This window comes from Eumetopias jubatus, unplaced genomic scaffold (assembly GCF_037043125.1).
Source record: "Eumetopias jubatus isolate StellerSeaLion01/CBP00866 unplaced genomic scaffold, mEumJub1_p1.0 scaffold_9, whole genome shotgun sequence".
Taxonomy (NCBI): Eukaryota; Metazoa; Chordata; class Mammalia; order Carnivora; family Otariidae; genus Eumetopias; species Eumetopias jubatus.
This window is the reverse complement of record NW_028274815.1, coordinates 70,144,432-70,170,617: the sequence shown is the minus strand read 5'-3', so window position 1 is coordinate 70,170,617 and position 26,186 is coordinate 70,144,432. Positions and strand designations below refer to the sequence as shown.

General features: G+C 40.2%; 1 protein-coding gene across 20 annotated transcripts in view; it reads right to left on the bottom strand.

Moving 5' to 3' along the window:
- The window catches only part of NRXN1 (neurexin 1), a 1,124,404-nt gene that overhangs the window by 559,056 nt on the left and 539,162 nt on the right, over positions 1–26,186 (bottom strand). For all 20 annotated transcript variants that reach the window (XM_028103977.1, XM_028103968.2, XM_028103969.2 and 17 more), the window contains 3 exons: positions 23,291–23,413; positions 11,403–11,784; positions 9,900–10,090 (listed from right to left, as the gene is read on the bottom strand). In XM_028103977.1, the coding sequence (XP_027959778.1) occupies positions 9,900–10,090; positions 11,403–11,784; positions 23,291–23,413 (696 nt within the window). The remainder of the gene's footprint in view (positions 1–9,899; positions 10,091–11,402; positions 11,785–23,290; positions 23,414–26,186) is intronic.

Below are 26,186 nucleotides of genomic sequence, written 5' to 3'. Positions count from 1 at the left end.
AAAAAAGAGTACATGGGATCCGATAAGCCCTCAGAAACGGTTAAAATAACTACTATAACTATTTAACATTCAATATCATTATCATTACTGCTTAGGTGAGAAGTTTAACCTCCCTAAACCTTACCTTAGTTTTATCATCTGTAACATGGAGCTTAGTACAGCAACCTCACCACTTTGTCATGAAAACTGAAGAGATAATCTATGTAAATCTCTTAGCTGATGCTTTGCAAAGGGTACACATGATTGAGAGAACAGTGATGCACTTTGCCTAAGGACACACATAAAATAAATAGTAGGGATGCTATTTCACCTAAGTCTGTCTGACCCGAGAGCCTGTGTCTTTAATTACGATGCTATATTGCTTCTTGCTTATTTACAAGAAAAAAAACACAATAATTAATTGCAAAGGTCAAGAAAGGGCCCCTTTTTCTTTCTTTTTTTAATGTTATGTTAATCCCCATACATTACATCATTAGTTTTTGATGTAGCGTTCCATGATTCATTGTTTGTGTGTAACACCCAGTGCTCCAAGCAGTACGTGAAGAAAGGGCCCCTTTTAAGGGCAGAAACAGAAAGCCACATTAATGTGGCATTAACAAGAAAGCTTGATTGACCTAATGTAGTTCCAAAGTAGTACTGGAGGTGCCCTCCAGTGTGTCAAAAATACTGGGCCAACAGCAGTTCGGTGCCATGAAAAATGTGCTTTGCTAAGAGTCAGGAGGGCAGGAGTGGCTCTGAAGTATCTCTATAATGGTAGGGGTATCTTTGTGCTAAAGCCCAACTCACTTTCCAGTCTATTCTGATTTTGAACCACGGCTCGACAGGAATTGTTCAGGATTAAAAGGAGAAACTAAAAACTACTGTGACCCAGAGGTCACAGTAAAAGAGGTTTGGACCCGCATTATTACTAAACCCTAACTAACTGGAACCACCGCTGAAAGTAACAGTGATATTTACTTTTGAGATCTGTAAGGAACAAATGTAATATTAACCACAAGTCAGCCATGGCCGCTCTGTCGTTTATAGATTTAGAAGAGCCTGGTTTAAATCTTTCCAATTCCAGAGGAAAAAAATCTAGGATTCTCTCTCTGTTGTGTTTCCCAAAAATCCAATGAGCCTCTGACTTCTGCTTCTGGATTTGGTATCTCATGTGCTGTCTCTGACCCCAGATCAACAGTCTCCCTCCACACACGGGATAGTTTTGTCCATGCAAGCATTTATGAATGTAGTCATATGAACATTTTGGTGCCATGAAAAGCCCAGTTTTCTACCATCTTGACGGCTGTAGCCCCTACCCAACCCCTGCTCCAGAACAAGGCAGACACACCACCACCTTAATTTTTGCATAGGAGCTTACAGGTCACCTTTCAGAGCCCTCAGTGGCTCCACTTATACTCTTAAGTAGTCTGTCCAAATATTTCTTCAAACAAATCCAGAGAATTCATATTTGTACAGTATGACCCTGCCTCCTACCATCACTCATCCAGGTCACAGGGAGGACGTATGTTGCAATCAATTTTACTAAGAATTTGGCACTAGGACTCCTAAACTCAAGTGAGTCTCTCTTGGGCATCTGAATTGCTCAGGGGTGAAAAGCCAGGTCCGGAGAATCCCTTTTCCAATGCCCGTGATTGCAGGGAAAGCCAGTATGCAGAGAGGGAGAACAATGAGGGCTTTTGGGGGAACCAAGAGAAAGCAAGTCACAGCTCCAATGGAGACCAAGAGAGTGAAGATGCTGGTTTGTTGCTGACAGGTTTCCTAAATATAGCTCTCATGAGGTCCAGGACTTAAAACTTCCTCTCTCTTGCCCTTGGGTTCCTTGAAAGATATACTTTGAGTCACTTCTCTTTTTTTCACTGAAGTTAGTCTGAATGGGTTTATGCTTTTTGCCCCCCCCCCCACCAAAGACCTTTGTCTAAGTCCCTCTTTAGAAAAAAAAGAAGAAAAAAAGGAGTTGGCCATAAAAACCCTTATGACTCAAGTACTTTGGTGAGAGAGATGTTGGCCAAACTTGCTTTCTCAGATGGTTCTGATTCAGGGAGCTCTTGACCGAGAAGCTCAACTTCTAAGAAAACATCTCAGCTTCATGCTGGGAATTCCCTGAAGAGAGATGGACACTGAAGGCCTAGCTACAATGAGGTGAGGTCTTGTGAGCAGTACCTGACCATTAAGAACCCACCTCAGCACCTGTAGGTACTTTCTCCTCCACAGCATAAACGTCACCAGCTCTAAGAGCTCATGTTGTCTAATCACTGTCCTATTGGGACATGGTAAATGGGAACCTTGTCCAAAAGGCATTTGAGCACTAGATTCAGATTTCCAGGACTGCACATGTTGCTGCGGGAGGACCGGGGAAGGCTCTTTCTCCTGGAACATGACCTCCTCTCTGCTATTCCTAGCACACAAGCCAAGAACTGAGATGTCAGAGCTCAGCCAATGTCAAGGGTGAGCAGAAACCAGCATCGGGGCTTTGAGCACCTGTATCACCTGCCCTAAAGCAACTGCAAATTGGAAGGGTTGACGTCTTTAAAGTTGCACCAGAAATAAAAAGCCAACACACCACCAGTCTCCATCTTGAGCTTAGGCCGACCACATGAAGAGTCTTCTCCAGTAAGCCCACAGAAGTTCTCAGATTTCTTTTCACCATGTTGCTCCAGGCTTTCGCTTGCAGCCAACTGAGTTGCTATGAGCAATAAAACTTGTCATACCTGGCCTATTGTAAAAAATGTTCAACTGGGAATTAGAAGACCAGATCTAGAAACACTAGTTATCTGTACGGTGGTGCTGGCCCATCTCCCCGAGCACATTGGTCTCTTCCGTAAAAGAAATGACTCAGACCAGTTTGTCCCTAAGATCACTTTGAGCTCTAAGCTCCTATGATCCTAATGGTGGGAAGGTAAACTTCAAATAATAGGTTTAGAGTGTGTAGAAAAGTTTAAACATAGAAAACCTATGCCCAGTGCTGAAGAGACTCCAAAGCATGTACAATGAGTGGAGGGATACAAAAGAAAGCAGAATTGTTGACCAGGAATAAAGAACTTAAAGTCTGTTCACTCGGGTAAGTTGGTCCAAGGGTTATAGGGAAGCAGAAGGAGGAACTTACATGCCCAAGGTCGGACAGCAGGTCCAAGACAGCCGGGCACGGGGAGGAGATGTCTCACTGGGAGTGGGGGTGACAGTGAGTTTTGAACACACTGACAAAGGCCTTGCAGTAAAGAGACCAGATTAACGGATTTCTGCAAAGCCTGGGAATCCAGGGGAGACACCAGGAGAGAAATAGTTTCATATCTCTAATTGTCTATCAATTCTTGTGTGGGAAACATAAACAGATGTCCAGTCTTACTTTTACATACTCAGAGCCTGATTGTCTCTGTTCTGTACTGTGCCAATTGCCTGCAAAGTAGTCTCTTCCCCCAGCTTGCCCCCATCCTCTGCAGTGAAGCCAAAGGAATGACTGTAGATTGCACCATGAACTCTACCCTCTTGCTTGAAACCCCTGCCTTCCTTCTTCCTCACCTCTGGCCTGACACTCAGGGCCCTTCTGAATAATCAAGTCACCCTGCTCCCTTCTAAGAAGCTCACAGAGTCTTCCGGCCCATGGTCTCCTTCCCAGGGATCATGTTTCAAGTTCAGGTTTTATGCCAACGCAAATCTAGTTCTGTGTGTACAGCTACTCGGCCTGAGGAAGGGAGCCTACCCCCCAAAAAGCAGGGCAAGAGCCCATGAACTTATGTTCTAGCAGGGTCCATTCACTGTAGGAGATCATGTCTTTGGGGGAATTTGAAAGTGAGATGAATAGAGAGAGAGAGGAGGAGACAAAGTGGTAATGCACAGGCACCAAAGCAATAGTTTGAAGCCATGAGGCAGAAGCCAAGAGTAGGAGAAGCCAGGGGGCAGAGAGGAACCATCTCTAAGTGGGAGTAGACACAGCTGAGCGGGGATTGGCGGTGGAGCTTGGAATTAGGGAGCAGTGCGTATCTGTGTCCAAGGGAACACCTAGGAGGGTTGCTCTTGAGATCCCAGTATGACAATGTCTTGTCTCTCTTCCTAATGGATCCCTAAAACAATCTCCCATTAACTAAAGTAATGTGAATAAATCTCGGCTCCTCACAAACAAAATCTCATAAAGATAGCTTAACCAACAGGACAACAGATGCTTGCCTCCAGTTTCAATGCTATCTCCTGCTTTAAAAGGCTACACTCAAAGTTAGACTCTTCTCCAAAGGTTTCTTTTTCAGTAAATTATCTGGGAAAGGCATATGGGCTGAAAATACACAGCTCGGGCATATTGAAAAATGATCGGGACATAGGAATAAAATCTGAATCATGAAAGAACGGCAGCAATGATTTGTCAAATGGCAACATTAAAGGGTGGGGGGGCATAGGTGTTATACTCAGGACTGCAAGAGGGTAGGTAGCTGAGCGAGAGAGACAGGTGTACGATCAAGATTAAAGAAAACATGAATACTATTCGTCTTCAGTTTTGCTGAGAGAATGAATATATTTGAAAAGACAGTTCTGGCCGGCTGTCTCTGATCATGGAAACTTTTAGTGGCTTGGTAGCAGGATAAACAATAGCAGGTGGCCATTTTCAAAGTGATTTGAGGAGGAATATTAAGAAGGTTAAAAAGCAGATAATGGTCAAAAGGAGAGAGACAAGATAGGAAGACTGAGGAAGAGCTTCCTCAAAGCCCTCGGGGCAAGGAATGGGGGGTGGGAGAGTGGGAGAACCAAGGGCAACCCCTGGCCTGGGCTGACCTAGTTGTGGCCTAGACGGGGATTATTCACTTGCAAGTAGTTTGCTAAGTGGCCACCTGAGGGCACTGTATTCTCTGCACTCAGAAATCTATTTTTTTCCCCCATCATGTACATTACCCTCAATTTGCTAAAGGATAAACTTAAGCAATACCCTAAAGAAGGGTACCCATGGAAAATGGGAGCCCATGACAGTCCTTTCTGCCTATCTTTGTTCTTTTACTAGACTGACCTTAATTGAAATCCCTGGGTAACTGTAAAGATGAAATAAAATAACCTCATTTAAATCTATTTAGTGTTTAGTAGAATGTCTATAAATATTAGCTCCTTCTCATACACATACGTATACAAACATACAAATGTGCTAAATACAGGAACAAGAGAAGGAACATAAGGAGGAATTACACGAGCCCTTTATCTCTCTAAAGGGGGCAGGACTCAGAAGTCCCACAATGAATGTGCAGCTGTGCTAGGAAATCATTGCAGGGAGCAAATTTATGCTGCTCTTTTCATTACATGTTGCAGCTTGTACATAATAGCCAGAGGGAATAGAACACAAACAGCTGGGAAATAAAGATGAAAGCAAAACTGTATCAGCAGGGAGAGACACAGAACCCCCTGAGAACTCGGCAGTATCATGAAAGGTAATTTGAACAAGGTCACCTGCATGGAATTCCTCTTCTCTGAGAAAGATCGTTAGACTCCTGCCCGTTTCTGACCATCTCCAGCGGAGTCAAGGTGGGGAATGGGATAAATGGTCCCTAGCTTGCAAATTTCTACACTAAATTCCTGTCTATATAATTACTTAGAGATGCAGATAAAAGCATGCCTTATTATAAAGGCCCAAAACATTACTCGATGGCTGAAAACAAAGAAATTCTGCTTTAGCACAAGGAGAGCCTGTTGAGGTCCCCGCCCCCCCCGCCCCAACCTCAGTCTTGTAAGGCAGGTTTTGTGGCCTGATGCTGCCCTCTAGTGTCTTTTTACGGTATGGTAACATGAAGAATAATAATAAAAAAAAAAAATCCTGAAGCAACCAATGTCTCTTGACCCAGGCCTGATAAAACAAAAAACAAAACAAAAATAAAATTCTAAAATAAAAGTAAAACCAGGATTTGTACTAAATTCAAAAGACTTAAATTTTGCTTCAACATGGACACTGCATCCTTTCAGGGTTCTGAAACACAAATGGCATCTAGATTAGTGAGTACTCTTCAAAAATACAGACACCTGCCATTTCCAGCACATTACTGTCAAATGATTACTGCTTCAGTCTGTCTGAAGCAGGATCCAGAAACTTGCATTTCATCAACCCCACCACATGACTCTGAAGTGGTAAAGTTGGCTGACCTCACTTTGAGAAGAACTTTGTGGCAGAGACTTTGAGTAGAGTGTAAAGTAAATAGGATAATTTTTCTTTAATTCTTTAAGGGCAAAATATACATGAAATAAAACCATCAACCAAAACAGGTCACCTTTCATTTTTCCCACATTTAGAGTGTCTGAATTCTACATGACTAGCACGCTAAGAAAACAATGCTGGTCAATTCAAAGTGAAGAGTTCCTGTAGGTGCTCTCCTACACCAATTAGCCCTCCCTAATTCCAGTGGGCATCCAGGTGGGGAAGGAGAAAATGCCTAGTTGTTTTACTCATCCTTCTGAAATCCCTTAAGCATACCTTCCTCTAAAACTCTGCCTGGGGGCGCCTGGGTGGCTCAGTCATTAAGCGTCTGCCTTCGGCTCAGGTCATGATCCAGGGTCCTGGGATTGAGCCCCATAGGGCTCCCTGCTCTGCGGAAGCCTGCTTCCCCCCTCCCACTCTCCCTGCTTGCGTTCCCTCTCTAGCTGTGTCACTGTCAAATAAATAAAATCTTTAAAATAAATAAATAAACAAAACTCTTCCTCATGCCACCAGATTCGTTTAAATGCCCTGATGTGGCTCCAGGGAATCTGGTTCTTCTCTGTCCTGCAAATGCCCCAACTCAATCTGCTCCATGGGACAGAAAGCTTCTCATGACAGGAACTCTTTCTTCCTTTTCAAAAATGCACTCTCCGGGGAGCCTGGGTGGCTCAGTTGGTTAAGCGTGCCTGTCCCAGGATCAGTCCTGCATTGGGCTCCCTGCTCAGCAGGGAGTCTGCTTCTTCCTCTGACCCTCCTGCTCTTGTGCACTCTCTCTCTCTCAAATAAATTTTTTTTTAAGATTTTATTTATTTACTCATGAGAGACAGAGAGAGAGAGAGAGAGAGAGAGAGAGAGAGAGAGGCAGAGGGAGAAGCAGGCCCCCAAGGAGCAGGGAGCCCGATGCGGCACTCGATCCCAGGACCCTGGGATCATGACCTGAGCTGAAGGCAGACGCTTAACCATCTGAGCCACCCAGGCGCCCCTCAAATAAATAAGTTTTTTTTAAAAGAAATGCACTCTCCACTCTTTACACAGAGTAAATACTCCTTATCTGGCCAATGCTTCTCACCACACACACCAAAAGTTGGTAATGATGGAAGCTAGGCGATGTGTTGCCACATGACCACGCTCTCTTCTTAAGCTCCTTCTAGTCGCTGGCACACAGAGCAAGCATGCTTCTTTGGGGTGATCGTTGCCATTGGATCACACATTTAATTTATAAGTCCACGGCTTTGGCTTTTAATTTTTAAGTTTTTAATTTTAGGAACTTGCTTCCACTTTTTGGCATAGTCTGATAAATTTGTAAACACATAGGAACTTTACCAGGTAGAATCTCTATTCACCTGGGAAATTCACTTCAAATTTAAATAGTGGGTTTTTTTTTTTTTTAAGATTTTATTTATTTATTTGAGAGAGCGAGAATGAGAGAGAGAGAGCACATGAGAGGGGGGAGGGTCAGAGGGAGAAGCAGACTCCCTGCTGAGCGGGGAGCCCGATGTGGGACTCGATCCCGGGACTCCAGGATCATGACCTGAGCCGAAGGCAGTCGCTTAACCAACTGAGCCACCCAGGCGCCCTTTTTATTTTAAATACAGATGCACTCAGTCAGAAGTCACTGCTTAGTATCTTAATATTACATAAAATGCAATTTTTAACTCAGTTTTAGTTTTTGCATTGTGGATAAAGCCTTTTTACACTCGGAATCATGAAATACTCAATGTTTTTTTTTTTTTTTAAAGATTTTTTTATTTTTTAACACAGAGAGAGAGAGAGAGACAGCGAGAGAGGGAATACAAGCAGGGAGCGTGGGAGAGGGAGAAGCAGGCTTCCTGCTGAGCGGGGAGCCCGACGTGGGACTCGATCGCAGGACCCTGGGATCATGACCTGAGCCGAAGGCAGACGCTTAACGACTGAGCCACCCAGGCGCCCTACTCAATGTTTTAATAAAAAATCAGCTCTGAGGGTGATGTAGATTGGTAAAAGTCCCCTCTACCACCAGAAAGAAAGCTATACCATGACCTCCCACTACCCTCACTTCTATTTTTTATTGAACAATAAACAAATATTTACCTCAGGAGACAGTGTCCTAATTGTCCAGTGAGATAGAACCCAGGGCCTTGCACTACTTCTCTATACCCTCACTGTGAATGGAAGTCTGTGCAGGTCACGTACTTCCACCAACCAGGAACTGCTTCTTTTCCAGCCACTTTAGTGTCCCACACAGTGTCCAGTGTCCAGGGACATTCATTTAGGCTTACTGAGGTCTCTCCCCTCCTCCACAAACAGGACACCATCTTGCTTTAGCTTTGGTGGCTGGCATGGCCAGGACACCGAATGTTAGTTACAATCTCTCCCTTTCCCTTGACAATTACCACCTGAACTCCCTGTGCAAAACAGGGGTACTCACAAAATAGGAAAATACGGAAAATGCACTCCATTTCAGTTAGGGAGAAGAAAGAGAAAGAGCTTTAGCCTGTTAAACAGCATTTCCTTTGAATTTCATTTTCCCTCCTGAGTTAAGCTATTAGCTGCGTGGACACAAACAGGATCGCTCTGAAGTTAACAAGAGGCCCACTCTGAAAGAAGGACGGTAGGCATTATCACACATTTTATGTGTTGGACACATATAATCCAGGGATTGTAAATATATTCTGCAGTTACAGGACGTGAAATACTTTTCTTTCTTCTTTCACCTGATTTAGAAAGAGCATTTTTCTCTAGAAAGAGTTCTTTTGGATTTTCTCTTTCCATTTCTCTAACTTCCCCATGCATTTACCTTTTGAATCAAAGGAAAAGTTCCCATCAATATAAATCAACAGCTCTTATCAAGCAAAAATGTGCACACAATGATCCCCTCAGGGCACTGGGATGCATCAGGGTAGAGGAGCAATGGAGGGGGGCCTGTTGTCAGTAGGGGGGGGCGGGAGCTGGGGGGTGGAGCTTGTATTCACTGTGTCAGGTGTTTTATTCCTGGGCAAGACACTCAAAGCTCAGATTTCCTCCATTCATGATAAAATGCTGATAAAACCTCATCCAATGCTTATCGCCATGTTAAATGAGATGGGATATATGGATATGTTCTTAGCCAATCACAAAGGCCCATTCAAATAGAAACTTCGGTTATTTTCTCCCATTATTGACATGTTTTCTAAGCATTTGTCTTGCTCACTTGAGAAATCAATAGGGAAGGAAAAAGGCTGTTAAACTTTCTTAGCAGCTGGTGATGGAAGCATTCCGACATGTGTGTGTTGGTGGTGGGATGCGGTGAATTCACTGCTGGAGACACAAGGGTATAGGCCAGGCTCAGACCCCATTGGTCAGAGGCTCTGTAAGTATCCGGGAAACCTCACTAAGGAAATGAAAGTAGTAAGCTCTAGAAGAAACTCCTTAGGTATCTAGTTATCTTGACCCCAAATCGATTAAAAACCATAGGGACTAAATAAACTTGCAAAGAACGTATTTGTCTTTATAATATCAAGACTAAGAACATGTTTTGTCTTTAAAATTTTAATCATGCATGCATTCTAGGAGGTTGCATTTTTTTGAGCTATTAAAAATACATATGTTTCTGCCACATTAGAGGGGAAGGGAGGCTTGTGTGTTGTATTATTAATGTGTTGGAAATGAAATTCTGGTCAGTCTTTGCAAATAGTATATACATATGCTCCAAAACAAAGGATCTGCCATGTGAGTGGAGCCCATGTGGGTTGGTGCCTGTTACTCTGATGCAGTGTGCACTTACTTTTGAGGTCCAAGTTCCTGGCTCCCGCGGTGATTTGTGTTGTGATTTTCGTGTCGATCTTGACAGTGTGGAGATTGCTGGTGTCCCTTGATATCATCACATTGTGCCACTGATTGTCGTTGAGAGGTTTATTTGAGCTCCCTTTGATGAGGTTAGCACCATTTCCCAAATCAAACACATAATGTAAGTACCTGGGAAGAAAGCAAAGTTTGAGAAAGTGCCATCACTTTTTGAATTTTTGATGGAGTCCAACAAGATATTACAAATGGAGATCTTTTTTTCACTTGGTTCAGTCCCTGCTAGAAGTCAGAGAGTGAGTTGTACAGATGCTCAGCTAACAAGAAAGAAACAATACAATTTCATCCAGGAGGATTACTCATTGTCTGCATTACAGTAAACAGGGAAAATTATTTTTAACATCATGGTCTACAACCCACTTTACAACATTGGAAGGTCACCTTTCACTACTCATGCCCTATTTCCACCACACCCTTCAACTTTTGCCAGTTTCTTGCACCTGCTCTCCTTTTGTCTCCTTTTGAATGCCTGTTTCTTATATGGGAAATGAGCTCTCAGCCTTCAAGACTCAGCTCTGATATCCACTCCCTGCCTCATACATTTTCCTCATTTCCCTAAAGACTCTCCTGAACCTTTGCACATGGTCATCTGAGGCAACTTTTCATAAGGCTTTTCTGTTATATTTATGTGTTCACCTGTTTTAGTGCCTGGTACCTTCTCTGGCCCACTGTAGCTATTATAGTGGCTGACTGAATGAATGAGTACCCAAACCAATTAAAAGACATCACATTTTCCTCACTGTTTCAATGAAATTTTACAAAAAATCTTTCCTTCTAAATTCTTCAAGGAATTCTGATAAAGAATTAAGTTTGAGTTAATGGGATTTTGTGGAAGTAATCTGATTACTTAATATTAGATAATTAGCATGCACTTCTATACATTTGTAGAAACTCTTTTGTAGAATTACAGCATGCATAATAAGGAGACCCACATTTGAAGTGTACGATTCATGGAAGGCTTATCATTATTATAACTCGGTATTATTTGTACCTCGTATATGAAAATGTAGGTATAGAAGGCTCTACTGATTTCCTATTAACTTTTAAAATATCTTCATAAAACAAGAAGTGATCTGAGCAAATACATTTTTTTAAAATTTTTTTTCTTTAAATTTTTTTATTGTTATGTTAATCACCATACATTACATCATTAGTTTTTGATGTAGTGTTCCATGATTCATTGTTTGTGCATAACACCCAGTGCTCCATGCAGAACGTGCCCTCTTTAATACCCACCACCAGGCTAACCCATCCCCCCATCCCCCTCCCCTCTAGAACCCTCAGTTGAGCAAATACATTATTTAAGCCATTCCCCCACACCCCTGCCCACTGCCTTAGAAGCCAAAACATCTGTTTAATGTCTATTTTTGGATATCAAAGTCCATTTTGCAAATTTTTATTTGTCATTGAACTGACATATACTCACCCTTTAACTAATTCAACCACAATAAAGTCATTTCCATCCCCACTATTATATAGAATTAGTCCATCTAGGGATGTTGTCTTGAACTGGAAAAAAAGATGCATAGAAGTGTAGGCTTGCAATGTAGCTAAGGCAACATAGCTCGATTTGGTCTTGAAGGTGACAGGGTCTGCTATGATGTTCCTGAAGCCAAATCTGGCATTGAGCTCACAGTAATCTATGTCACCATTTTTACACAAGTCAATGTATGCCATTCCATTAAATGTCAGGCTCTGCAGGTGTCCAATGAAATTGGAGGGGACAGAAGACAGATACCGGCGTTCCGTGATGATGCCAGTCTCTATGTTATGAAACTCCAGCCTTGTGTGATCGCCTGCCATTTGCCCTGAAAGGGAAGATAATGTATTATTATTATTTTTGTATGTGAAAGAAATGCCCAATTTTAGACTTCCATGACAATATCACATTTTAAAATACAAGGATTCAAATACCCTTTGACATTCAGTTACATATAGTAAAAATATGGCAATGATATTACAGGCTGGATACTTAGTGAAACTTTCTTAGGTCAGGTTTTAATCTCTGTCCAAATTATAGCCTTAACAAAAACCACCTTCGGTAGGCAAAGTTACAGAATTTTTAAAGTAGAAGAAACAAAGGAAGCAAGAAATAGAGGGAAAAAAAGGGAGGAAGGAAGGGAAAGAGGGAGGGAGAGAGAGAAAGGAAAAGGAGGGAAGGGAAAGAAGAAAGAAGGGGGGAGGAAAGGAGAAGGAGGAATTAAAGGCAATGATTGTCCCAAATCATTCTTTTAAAGAAAGAGATACATCTCAATTTGGTGAGGATGTATTTTTTTTTTTAAGATTTTATTTATTCATTTGAGACACAGAGATACAGACAGAGAGAGAGCATGAGCAGGGGGAGGGGGAGAGGGAGAGGGAGAAGCAGGCTCCCCGCTGAGCAGAGAGCCTGATGCGGGGGCTCCATCCCAGGACCCTGGGATCACGACCTGAGCCGAAGGCAGATGCTTAACGATCTGAGCCACCCAGTTGCCCTGGATGTGCTTTTCTTTATAAAGAAATGCTCTTCAAGAAAAAAAAAAAAAAGATTGTATATTTTCCTATACTCAATAGATAAAATGAAGGGCTTCTCACTATTCTTCCAACAATGAACCATGAAAATGTGTCTGAAGTTAAATATGCACTTTTCATCTTCCCTTTTCTGAGCGAAACAATTCCCACAGTCTTTGCTAGAAGACTCCCAGCCACTGCAGAGTTTCTGTTGATCTCTTCTGGACCCAGGCCATTTTCTTTGCACTTACGTTTTGGATACCTAAAGTGGGTCCAAGGCATGCCCAATTTTGAAAATATGAGTAAAATTAACTCACATTACCATAAAGCACATTTTTTTTTTAAACACCCTCATATGAAGTTTGGTTGCAGATTTATATATTGACTTTTCAACTCAGTCCCCATGCCTCCGCATCCCACCAAATTACACTGTCAACCCCAGGAAAGTCCAACCTAATCCCACCTATACCTCTAAGGTAATTATTGTAACCTACCTATACTGTTGAAGGTAAAATATACAAAGATATGAACCTGTTTCTCAGTGTACAACATAAAGCACTCTTATCATTGCTAGTGATTCGCACCCAGCATCTTGCTCTTCTTTAATTAAACTGTCGTTTGCTTTCTTCTGAAACTCAAAAAGGTCATTTAAATTACAATCAAGTTTTTCCAGGTGCTAGCTTCACTACTCAATTTGGCATAATTGGAAAATTTATCAAGCTTGCCCTATCCCATCATCCATAATATTAATGAAAATATTAGAGCCAATCCCAGGATCAGCCCCTGAGAAAACGCACTGAACCTTCTCGGGTGTAATGAAGATCGAACAACCATCTCCGTGGGCATCCCTCGACCAGTTTGACAGATTTCCATTTCCTTAGTCAAGACAGTAAAATATTAGATGGCATTTTGAGGAAATGCTAGTAAGTGAAACATAAAAGGCCTACTTTTTCTTGTGCAAGAAAAACTGTCTATATACATAATTGATTTTGATGCTTATAAATTCATTGGTGTAAAAAACTCTCCCCTGAGCTGTACTTAATTCCACTTAATTTCCACACCTCTTTACTAGTCCTTGATCCTGGTAACAGCATTTCTGCCATCCCTTGACATGTTCTCTTTTCAGCTATTAGGTTTTTTTTTTTTCTGATTCTGTCCCTGCAAATTTTTTTTAATACAAAAAATATGACCGTAAATAATTGTCTCTCCTCCTCCTTCCTCCCCACAATGCCTCCTTGTCTGATGTAAAAATACTATTAAATCCCTAGCATTTCTGGTTTATTGTATGACATCATTTTTCTCTCCTTCAGTTCTTTTGTTCAATGACCTCAATACTATTTTGTAGGGACTTACCTTGTTGTTAGCAAATACAAGGAGCCTTTAAGAATTTTCAAATATCACACCAGAAACATTGAATTAATAAACTATATAGAAGGAAGAATATAAAAAACTGAAAAAAATCACTTGGGCTTTTATACTTCCTTTTGTTGATTTTTTATGTTTCATTATATTAAAATCTGAGCCTTAACTCAATGAACCCACCCCCAAGCGTGAAACTGTCATTTTTTTTCTTAAAAGCTCCATTAGTGAACCAACAGATAGTAAGGAAATGCCACCCCCTAGCCCACCCCTCCCCCTAAATTTCAGATACTTAAAATTAAATATTATCTCCAACTGTCAAGTTCTTGATAGCTCTGAAATAGGGAAGCACATTTTGTTTAGCAGGACCGAGAAGTTCAGTGATAAAAATAACAAGTGATGTCTGTTTTCTTTTCTCAAAGGAATAGAATATGTATGCAAGAGCATAAATAATAAAAAGGTAGTAAAACAGTTTGGGAGCAACCATGGCCCAGTTACAAGAAAAATCATTATGGCCCATGTTCAAGAGTCTATTCTTTCTTTAATGAGCACATATAAATCGCATTGACAGTAATGGCAGATATGCTTGCTCGCGAGGGAGAATTAGCACCTAAAAGCCATTATCCACCGACTAGGAAGATATTAACTGCTGCCTCCTAAACATTCTTTTTTTCCCCTCAGAATTTACTCCAGAGTTTAATCCCCTGGCAGTAATTGTAACCACCTCTACTATTAGACACATATATTATGAAAAAATAAAGGACATTAAAGGAGAAAGATTTTTTTAAGGTTCTAAGCATTTAAAAATGTAGTGTCTTCTCCAGAGATGGAGTGAAAAGAGAATCTCAAGTTAGCAAAATACTTCTGATCAAAGGGTTTGGGTATCCCAGAAGAACAATAATCTCCAACGAGAAACAACCACTGGACTGTGTGTCTGCACAGAAATCTTACCATGCAAATCAAATCTTTATACCCAAGCAGATAACACTATCACCTATTGTATGTTTAGTCTTGCTCAGAGTCAGGCTAAATTTCAGCTGCAGAACAAAATAACCCCCAGCCCTACATCAACTTGTTAATTCACTTAAAGTTATTGAGTGTGTGGTGTGTATGTGTGTGTGTGTCAGGTGTTGTTAGGTAATGAAGAAATAGTATAGTGAGGAGCAGACTTGGCTCCTGTATTCATAAAACTCATGGATTATTGGGGAAAGGCATACAAAAAGAGGTAAGGAAATAATAAAATATATAATGCAAAATTAAAAAAAAACTTGCTATGAATTTGATAATCAGGGAGTTGTGTAAGTATGGAATGGGGGCCTGAGTTAACATTTAATTTGAAGGATTAAAAAGAGAAAGACATGCTGAGAACTGGAGAAGCAAAATGGGGAGGTAGATTCCAGGAAGGGGAAACAGATGAACACAGGCTGAGGTGACAAAAAGCTAGAAAGTGTGGCTGGAGACTCAGGATAAGTGAAATTAGTGGCTCAAGGGAAATGAGAAGAGAGTCACGGGCCAGATAATCACGCACAGCACCTCCTGATTACATTTGTCGGCACCGGAGGGTTTTAGGCAGGCAAAAGCCACGAATGAGAGAAAGAGAAAGAGAAAGAGAGTCTCAATCTCTCTGATATATGTATAGTAAATTGGAGACAATTTAAAGTAGGATAGTTATAGCAGAAATGGAAAAAAAAAGACATGAAACGAGATAATTTTGCAGATATAATCTGCAGGATTTACCAATAATGTATAGATGATGGGAGGAGGAAAATTGTAAGCAGAGTTAGGGGGTCCCCAGCAAAAGAAAAATGAGATACGGCTTTCATGACACTAGAGAGAAGTCGTTTTAGCTCTATTTGTCCAAACACACTCTCAGCAGAAATTCCTAGGAGGTGTAAGAATTACAAAGAAATGCAAAGCATCCACAGTTAAGGATATCAAGGGGAAAAAAGGGGAATGCAAAAACTAAAGGTCTCTACCAGGCCTGGAAATAGCTTAACCATATCAGAGACAATAAATCAGTGGTAAAAACTTGCAGTGCTGTTTCAAAAGTAAGCAAGACCCTGCATTCCTTACCTGAAATAAGGGCCCAAGACGCTATCCAGTTTATACCGGTTTTGGAGCCTGCCCAGAGCCCTTTCCCTTGTCTGACAGTTACCTCTGCTTCATTATAATGTTACAGTCTCAGCCCAAGGACGAGCACAAGCTTCATTACCATAATTTACGATGCAGGTATAGGTATGCTTTCTAAGTACACCTGAGCAAGCCTTTACCTGGGACGACAAAGTTCTCCTTTTTGAATATTCTTCCTAACCCTAAAAAAAAAGAACACCTCTCCTCCTGTGTAGGGAGTCACAGGCTTGGAAATTGTTCCTCGTCATCTCCTTATTTGCTGCAAATACAGTTTGCTTTGTGGGACAACTCCACCTGGTGTCGTCACCATCTGTAAGTCTCCAAGGAGTGAACTCAGGTTAGCTCCATTACAGGATGATGATGCCCAGCCTGCCGGCTTGAGTAACTGCACGTATGCTAAATGTTGTTCAACAAAAGACCCACTAACATACACACATGTATAAAACACATAGTTCAGAATTTTTAGAGAGACTAAGTGATGAGTTGAAACCCAAGAAATCCCTACTTAGGGATCCCATATAGCCTGTAGAACCCTTTCCTGTCCAAGGCCTAGGGAATCCCTCAAGTTTCTTTCATGTCTCATGACCCTAGGTGAGATGCAGACATTCCCAAGAATGAATGGCCTGCGTATGCACTGTGCTGTGTTTAACACAGGCTTAACAGTACATTTAACTCTAATTTAAAGATGAGGTCAAATGTAGGAAGAAATACATGAAGAGTGTCTAGTGCTTTCCTTTAAATGTTTTCCTCTTTAATGATTCCTGACTTGCTATAAAATTCAATAAAAACACAAAAAAGGACAGAACCAAAAAAAAAAAAATTAAAAAAAACCATTGCTTTCCTGATTCATGGTTGGCTTTGAGTGAAGGTCACTGGAGTGTTTGGAAAAAATTTCGTTTCTAAATTTAAGCCTCAGTGGCAAGTTTCCACTGCCCACGTTGGAAACTTTTTCCATGCTCTATAAATCAAAGCTTTTTTATTCTTATGAATTGCTGGCTTTTGTGAGATCTCTCCCAAAACATAATCCCCTAAATATGAATCACCTTGATGAAAATTCACCAATTAAAGGTAAATTGATGTGAAAATAAAACTGTCTTTAGCTCTGTGCAGCAAGATGCTGGGAGCTGGGGAGGAAAGAAAAAGGTGAGGTGGAGTATGGGGGGGGAATGCATAATTTGGGTGAATCATCAATATTTACTTGGTTTATATTCCCATTTGTCTTTAAACTCTGAGAAATACCATGTTGGTTTTTACTACTGAAAAAAAAAATCAACTCCTACAGAGCAGAGGATAAAATCAAATTTCTGCTCTAAAGCCTTGGGCAATTTTGAGAAAGAGTAAATGGCAAGCTAATTTACTGAAATACTAGTATATATTTTGTTCTTCCTTCAATTTTAAAATGCTAGCTAAGTATTTTGCCTCAAAGGGTTTTTCTTGGCAGGAAGAAGTGGAAGCTGCTGGAAAACAATGCCTTCTCCAGTCTTTTGCAAGGGCCGGGTTTACAAGGTTTCTCTAGAAAGGAAAAGAAAAAAAAAAAAAGAAGAAGAAGAAGAAAAGGAGAGAACAGAATGCACTGAGGGCTGACAGAGACAACAGGATTACCACTGATTAGGAGAATTTTGGTGGGATTTAGAAGTGCTGAGTTCCAGCATCCCACTCTCTGCTCAGGGTCAAGGGTTCAGAGAGAATTGGTGAGGTACACATAGGGAGACTGGACCTGGACTGCAGCCCACAAAACCTGGCAGGAGTAGGCAAAGACCCAGTCTCCCACTTAGGACAGGACCAACACGGTTCTTGCAATTCCAAAGGACAAACTTGGAGAAGGGTTTTTGCTGAGACCAAGTGCAGAGAAAAGTCAAAAGGAGGCTCTGCCTGATCCAAGGTGGGGAGTAGGGAGTGGGGGCAACGAGGACTATGATTAAATATCCTGTAAATCCAGAAGAAATGCCTAAGGCCTTTCTGATTTATATTGTGCTGACATAAAGACATTTAAGAAATGTTCCATTTCTTGCACACCTGAGTTGGTGGACCAAGACTCAAACTATAATTTTAATAATACATGCTGAACAAAAACCTGTTAAACAAATGCCTTAGGATATATTTGTCTTCCAAAGTTGGGAATTCTAAAAAGGATTCCTTTTCTTTCAGATCATAAGCCAAACTTCATCAATGGCCTATGAATTCCTAATGAAGTCTTATGTGCCAGAGTCCCAGTATGGATCAGCAAAGGAGACATGAGTAACTTTGCCACAAAGAACTAGTCCATGCCCAGGAACAGCACTACAGAAACTGGTGATGGTAGCTTAGGAAGGATTCCTCAACAGAGTCAATTCTCTTGGGAGTTCCTCCATTGACTAGGTCACTCGTTTGTTCCTACATCTGTAAGTAAACTAAGTAAGCATCTGTTAATTCTGTTTCCTAACATTATGATCGCTGGTGGTAGATAAATGCATGGCCATTTAAGTAAACAAAGGAATGATGTATTCACTGAAAGTTGAAAGTTGAAGAAGGCAATTCACTGAGGTAGAACATAGCCGTTCACTTAGAATCTTAATAGGAATCTATGCAATTGAAAATATATATCTTTAATTTTCTATGAAAATTAGATGGCAATTCATTTAGGGGCCATTTCTAGAATTTTCTATGTTACACTGATCATATTCGCACTCTCTTCATTCATCACTTAATTCAAAATGTGTTGCACTGATTTTAAAAGCATGCTAATGTACTTACTTCCAAGTGTAAGTACATAAGAATGGGAAGGAAAAATTAAATTGAAATAAGTTAACTGTATTTCAAATGAACACTATAACTACACTAAAAGAAAGAAAGGTAGGAAGAAAATTAAAAAAAAAGGAGGGAGGGAGAGAAGGAAGGAAGAAAACAAGCCAAGTTATCATCCAAGTTACTTATAAACTCAGCATTTGATTTTATCTGTTAAGTCTTAGGCACTGGGGAATAAGAATCACAAACTAATCCTGAATTTTTTTTAGTTGATGCATTACTTGTAGTAGTATGGGCAACTTCAAGTAATCCTGAAACTATTTTAGATTCACTGTTGGATGTAGTGTGAGTAAGTGATATCCCTGGGAGCAAGGATCCCACCGTAGAAGAAGGAACACGGAAACACAGAATGTGGGAAGTGAAGAAACAATGATGTCGCGATGGAGGTACCACTGTGAACTCGTATTTTCTAAAATATGCGTATATGCGTGTCTATGTACACATGTATTTTTTTGTAGATTAGCATCCACTGTTTGGATGATTTGGGTTTTATCAAAACGAGTAGAAATAAGGAGTTAGTACCTAAGGTAACGTGCGAAAGGTTGTGAACACATAGCAGCTGGCAACAAGGAGAGGTGAAAACCACAGAGGAACACTCTTCAGTTCAGTGTGTGTATATTTATATCTATATGCAGGTAGGTGTAGATACTTGAATATATTTCCTACCTTTGCCTGCTGAAAGGATCAGGAAACAAATATACTTGAGGAGCATTGAGCACACCAACCACCCAGATCTTGGTCTATAATATCATTCGTGACTAAATGAAGACTGAAGGGCTGATTCCAGGGCTTGGGTAAGGTAGGTATAAGCTGGGCCTGGAATGTCCTGTCACGGCAGAAAGTAAGGAAGGGCAAAAACAAACAAGCAAAAACAAAAAATACCCTGAAAATGCTGGGGTGGGGCATGTCACAATATGACAAAGACCAACTTCATGGGATTCACACTGGCCCAAAATAATTTAGTAAAGTAATTTAAATTGTTTGAAAAACAGAAACTTGTGGGTCCATACCAATAGGAAGAAATGAAGGAAGGATGAGTGGAAAGAAAGGAGAGAGAAAAGGAAGGGAGAAAGGAAAATGAAAGGAAAAAAAGGAAAAGAAGGAAAAGAAAAAAAGAAGTACTGGAGGTGGAGAATAATCATTTTGTAACTACCGCAGGGAAGACTGGATCAGGAGAAAAATCTTCAGTGGATGCTAAATCTAGGGTGGACTTCTGATGAGGTACAGGCTATTTTCATGGTCTTAACCTCTCTCCACAGACAGTTTATTAGTGGGAAGGGAGAAAACCTACTCTTCATGCAGTGGAGAAACTGGACAGAATGTTGACCAATCACCGGTCAAGGACAGGGACATCCTATGCCTTCAGATGGGATACTGGAAGGGGGCCACAATGACACCTATGCAATATTCCACCCCAAAATGCAAAACCCAACTTTAATCACGAGAAAACATCAAACACAAGATGAGTGACTCTACAGTGACAAAAGGTGGGAGGTTTATAGATTTCAAAAATGTCAGTGTCATGGCAGACAAAAAAAAAAAAGCCGATGGAAATGTTTCAGATGAAAGAAGGCTAAAGAGACCTGAAAACTATATGCAGTGTCTGACCCCAGGCTGCATACTGTGCTGGAAGGGAAATGTTATAAAAGACAACACTGGGTCAACCGACTAAATTGGAGTATGGATGACCGAACGGATAAAATATATTGCATCCAAGCAACTTTTACTGAAGTTCGTAACTCTTTGTTATGTAGGGGATTATCATTATTTTTAGAAAATGCACTCTGAAGTAGTTAGGGGTAAATAGCCATTTTGTATTTAGTTTTTGCTCAACTGGTTACGGAAAGCAAAAAGGAGAGAAAGTGAAAATGTCAAAGGAAATGGGATACAATGTTCACAAGAGTAAAGATATATCAGTGTTCTTTGTACTGTTTTTATTTTTTTAATTTTTTAATTAATTTTTTAGAAGATTTTATTTATCTATTGAGAGAGATAGAGAGAGTCAGCATGAGTGGGGGGGGCAGAGGGAGAGGGACAAGCAGACTCCTCACTTAGTGTGGAGCCCAAAGCGGGGCTCAATCCCACAACCCTGAGATCATGACCTGAATCAAAACCAAGAGTCAGTCGCTCAACTGACTGAGCAACCCAGGTGCCCTAGTACTGTATTTATTTTTGAATTTTTTTTTGTAAATTTGAAATTATTTCTAAATAAAATTTAACAAAATGTGTTACACCATACTTTTGTTTCTATCCTTTCTTCATCCACTATAGTTCAGGACTTATGACTCTACATCCTGAAGCAATCTAATACACTGACACAGGATTTATTTTGCTCAAAAAATATTCTCTCAGCTTACTCTCAAGCTTTCCAATTGCCTGAAGGTGAAAAATAAACACCTTAGTTGAGAGCATTGACCCATTTGCCCCAAAAGGCCATTCTAGCCCTGTCAACTACCATATGGATGCATGAAGCAAAACAAAACTGTCCCCTGAACATTAGTCTGTGTAGCCCCATCAGAGCCATTCTGCCCTGTATGAATGCTCCCCCACATACTTTTATCATCTGCATCACCCTCTCTTTAAAGCCTAGTTCTAATGTAATCTTTAATTTTAAGATTAATTAATCTTAATCTGTAATCTTAAACTACTGTTTAAACCAGGGTCCTCAACTTCTCTTCTGAACTCCAAGAACATGAACGGCTTATGTCAACCATCCCGTTCATCACCTACTGCTCTAGCCTATCAGTTCTTGTTTGAGTTTAGACGTGTGTCTTTGTGACATGATGTTGTATCTGGGAAGGTACTTGTCTTCGAATTATACACTTATTAGGATATGAATGAATATAAAGCAACGGACCATGAGTCAAAAAACAAATCAAAAACAACAATATAAACAAGCCTAGGTCCTCCTCTAAGTTCTGACAACAGTGGCATTTCAAAGAAACAGAAGTCACTTAACCCCTTTGAACCTCAGTTTCATCATCTGTAAAGTGAGGATGCATATGTCCTGTCCATTTCATTGCGCTGTGTGAGATTTAAGACACACTTAGGGACTGACGCATGTTCCTGTAGTTTTCACATGTCCTTCTCTCCAGGAGCTATGTATTCAAAATCTCTTGAACATGACCTTTGACACTAAGTCCTCATTTCTACTCCTTTTGATAAAACTCAAATCATCCAAATGATGGATGCTACTCTACAAAAACGATTCATTCCTCTTCTAAGAGCCATCCTTAACCAAAACTAGCTGAACTTCAGTTGACAGTCCTGCCAAAGCCCGGCAAAAATTCTGCTTTCCTCCCTAAGTTCACACAGTTCCTTAGAGCCTTCTCATGTTCGGCAATTTTGAATAAGGGCTTATGCTAACAGCTTTCTGGTTGATTTTCTTTCTCAGAAAACAAGATGATATAACGTAGTAGTGGTTTCTAAATGCTAATGCATGAACCAGCTGCATGAGAGTCCCCTCTGAAGAGATTTTCAACAAACAAATAAAAAAAACCTAAAAGAAAACAACAACAATAAAATGAAAAGAACAACAGTTCCTGGGCTCTTCCTAGACTTTCCCTGATGTCAGGCCAGGAACCAGTCCTTTTAAAGCTCTTCAGGTGATTCTGAAATAAAGCTGCACCTACTTGTAGAAAAAAGTTCTGGAAAGCCATTAAGGGCTATTGAAATGTAAGATAGTAAAGACAGCTAACAGTTGGTAGTTTGGTTCATTTGAACTCAGAAATGATTCTCTCAAAAGTTAAAATCCCACACATGCTATTTCCACATTGATAGAATCAACTGAGCTCTGATCATGGGAACCCCTCAGGACTGAATGTAGGACACACTTCCCTGCTGCACAAGGACTATCTTGTGCCTTGTTCTAAAATAATTAATAATTTTAGAGATGTTCTCTAAAAAAAGAAAAAGAGTTAATATCCCAGTGGGTCATGTGCTTGGAGTTATTTTCAGCAGAGAGAACAAAGGTGCACCAATTCCTCTTTCATTCGGTTTCCAAGTCCCTGGGGTGGACTTTTATACAGTTCACCTCAGTGAGGAATCTACATATCAGGGATTGAACATGACATCTTTAATATTAGAGGGTTTAACCAACTGAGGTAAATGGCCAGACTTCTAATGAAAAAGTGGTTCACCCGACAGAATGCCAGCATATCTATCAATTTCCCTAGATGCTAAAAAGTATAACTTGCGGCTGTTCATTGCCAAAATATATAAAAAACAAAGAAATTGAACAGAAATTGGCATGTAAACAATGACTTCAATATTTTATGAGGCCCTAAGATATTTATCAAGCCACAACACTGAAATATATAACATCTTCTTTAATTACAGGAAAGAACATGACATGAAAGTATTGCTCTTTTGAGAGAAAAAACTTTTAACATGCTGCTTATTAAATGTCACCATTGCTGGAAAAATTGGAACGAAAAAATGAACTGTGTGCACCAGCGTCAAGTTGTGTAGTTGGTTTTCATAGTCACCTGTAAGAAATGGGAAGGACTAAAGCTTCAGCAAAAGAAAAGCAATGGAAACAGGGGGCTTTACCTGTCATGGCCTGTTGGTCATCCACGGTTAACTTTAAACTTTTTCCTCGACGGACCACACGCACTGTGTGCCATTCGTTATCATTGAGGTTATAGCCGGCAAAAAGGGTCTCGGGACCTTTGCCTGTAGAATATGCCAAACAGTCATTATGGACACTCAGAATCAGTCAAGCAAATGAACCTCACAGAGAGTGAGAGCAAGAGACAAAGTAAGGGGTGTGGGAAGCACGGGAGAGGGAGGAGAGACAAGAGAGAAAGAAATGAGAGAGAGGTGAGAGAGAGAGAGAGAGGAGAGAAGAGACTGGCTGGATCAATTTTCAAGCCCATTAGAGTCAGAGCAAGCAAGGAAAATGACAAGTTAACAGACATTCAGGTGTGACACTTTAAGAAGAATCTTTAACATTATGCATTGATCAGACAAGTGAATGAACCTTGTTGTCATAAATAGGCACAGTCAATATAGCATCGGGAAGCCTCCCAAATTTACACACACTTGCTTGTTGTTGTTGTTGTTGTTGTTTTTCCCAGGGAATTCTCTGATCTTTGCAGTTATGGCTTTCTTATTAATGAAGCAGATAGCAGTGTTGTAGCCTCTGACTTCTGGGAGAGAGCCGACCATAAGTAATTAGCTAAGCATCTTCAGCTGAAGCAACTAGCCGATTAGATTCTGGTGAGGAGACTGCGCTGGGCGGGGTTGTGTGATGGCTACTCTTGACTCTTGTGTCACGTACCTCCAATGTTCACCAAATTCTTAAGTTTATGGAATGTCACATCTAAAAACTAAGTCTAGTGGAGTGGGTTTAGATAAAAGTATTGACTTGTAGGAAATGAAAAAAAAAGTCACAGCCAATTGAGGTCTAAGAGTTGGGTGGGTAGGAAGAAAGAAAAGTGAGATTGAACAGCACTAGAGGGTCCGGACTCCCAGCTGAGGACCAAAAGAAAAAAAGGCAAGAAATGTGACCACCTGGGAAAGGAGCTGCCAGTGAATCTATGCAAATCCATACAAATGGATTACAAATGGGTTTACATTGGCTTGGAACAGACAAATCATTTCAGAAAGTTGTTTTGTAGAAATTACTGAAATGACAAAGTTAGACAAACATCCCTCTTCCACTTAAAAACAAAGCAAGGGAAAAAATAACTTTAATATGCCTGGAAATTTTTTAATTAGAAAAGTATTTCCAGTAATCTGACACTATGATTCACAGAAAAAAAGTAATGAAACGTTTTTAAAGATACATTATTTGGGGATGGATTTTCCCCGTTTTCCAAGTACTGAAGTGTGTTGATATGCTAAAATAATGGAAGACATGACATCATTGAGTTTCATGACTTTCAACAGATTCAGGATCAGGGTTGGGTTCATAATTTCTTCAACCAAATTCTACCAGCAAAACCAATCAATGTCCAAGACTCATAGGAGGACATAGAAAAGGCCAAGAAGGAGAAAGAGAAGAAAGAGAGAAAGAGAGAAAGAGAGAAAGAGAGAACGAGAGAAAGAGAGAAAGAGAGAAAGAAAGAAAGAAAGAAAGAAAGAAAGAAAGAAAGAAAGAAAGAAAGAAAGAAAAGACAGACAGACTAATAGAACCAAGTAGAAGAACCCCAGTAGTTCATCCAACAGCAGATCATTGTTTGCTTTTGGTATTGCTGGCTATCCTGATTTCTCTCTTAGGATATAACAGGAGCAAGCTCTGCTTTCCTTGGTTGGGGTTTCTCTGGGGCTTAAAACAAACCAGTGAGATAAGCTAAATTTTGCAGGAGGAACTGCTTCATGTCTTTAAAAGAAAACATCATTAAGATGAGAAATAATCTCTTTTTGTTTCTTTAGAAAAATTAAATTACACATCCGGATACATGAATAAAAACGAGTCCAGACAGAACAGTTTTGAGAGATTGATCACTAAATAACTAGAGGAAGCCTCTTAGTTCAGCAACTGCAAAAAAAAAACAAAAAACAAAAAACTTTGAAACCAAATGTTGAAAGCAAGTTCCACGATCAAAGGAACTCTTTCTAGTTTCAACAGTGAAGAAAGAAGCGCTTAATAACTCTGCAGAATCTTAGCATCCTACTGGCAGCAAGGGTCATTCTTAGTTTTGATCTTTGAAAAGAGAATATATCATGTTAAAGCTATTTTTATAGGGAAGACTTTTTCTCTTAGAAATATGTGCTTTTGAAGCAGCTTCACTCCCGTTCTCTTAATTTTAAAAGTGTTTTGTCAAGAAAAAGAAGCTTAGGAGTGATATCATCATTATACCCCATTCTGGGCTTGATCTTGCTCTCAAGTCATAATGCTTAATCTATGAAACAACTATTTCCATAACAACAGGCATAAAATCCAATTAAAAATAACCCTTTGGTTCATAAAAATCTCTGTGGGCCAACTTGAAGCTCCTTTCTTGCATTATTAAAAATGTGAAGAGATTGATTTTGGAAAACAAGGTTTTAAAAAAATGCACTTAAAATTCTCAGTTCAAAACAGTATTGTTATTTATGCAACTTGAAGTGTAATGGACAAGGAGTTAAGAATTGTGGTTGCTAGCCCTTGATTTGCTACTAAGAAAGAAGTAGGGGGCGGTAAATGTTATTATGTGCCAGGCATTTTATCTGTTAACTTATTTCATCTTTACAATGTTAACATTTTGCTTATGTGGAACTGAAGGCCTAGGAAACTAAAACTTCTTGCCTCAAGGTCACAGAGCTAAAATGTGATAGAAAAGTGTTCCATTCTAGGTTTAAAGGACTCCAAGCCTGCATGCTTTCACCTGCATTAGCCCGCCTCCTAGCTATATGACCTTTGGCTAGAAGCAAAACTTCTCAGTTGCCCTACATCTAAATGAAGGGGATGGGAAAGCCACTCTTTGTTATGACTTCCCGCTTGCTCTACAGAATGATCACA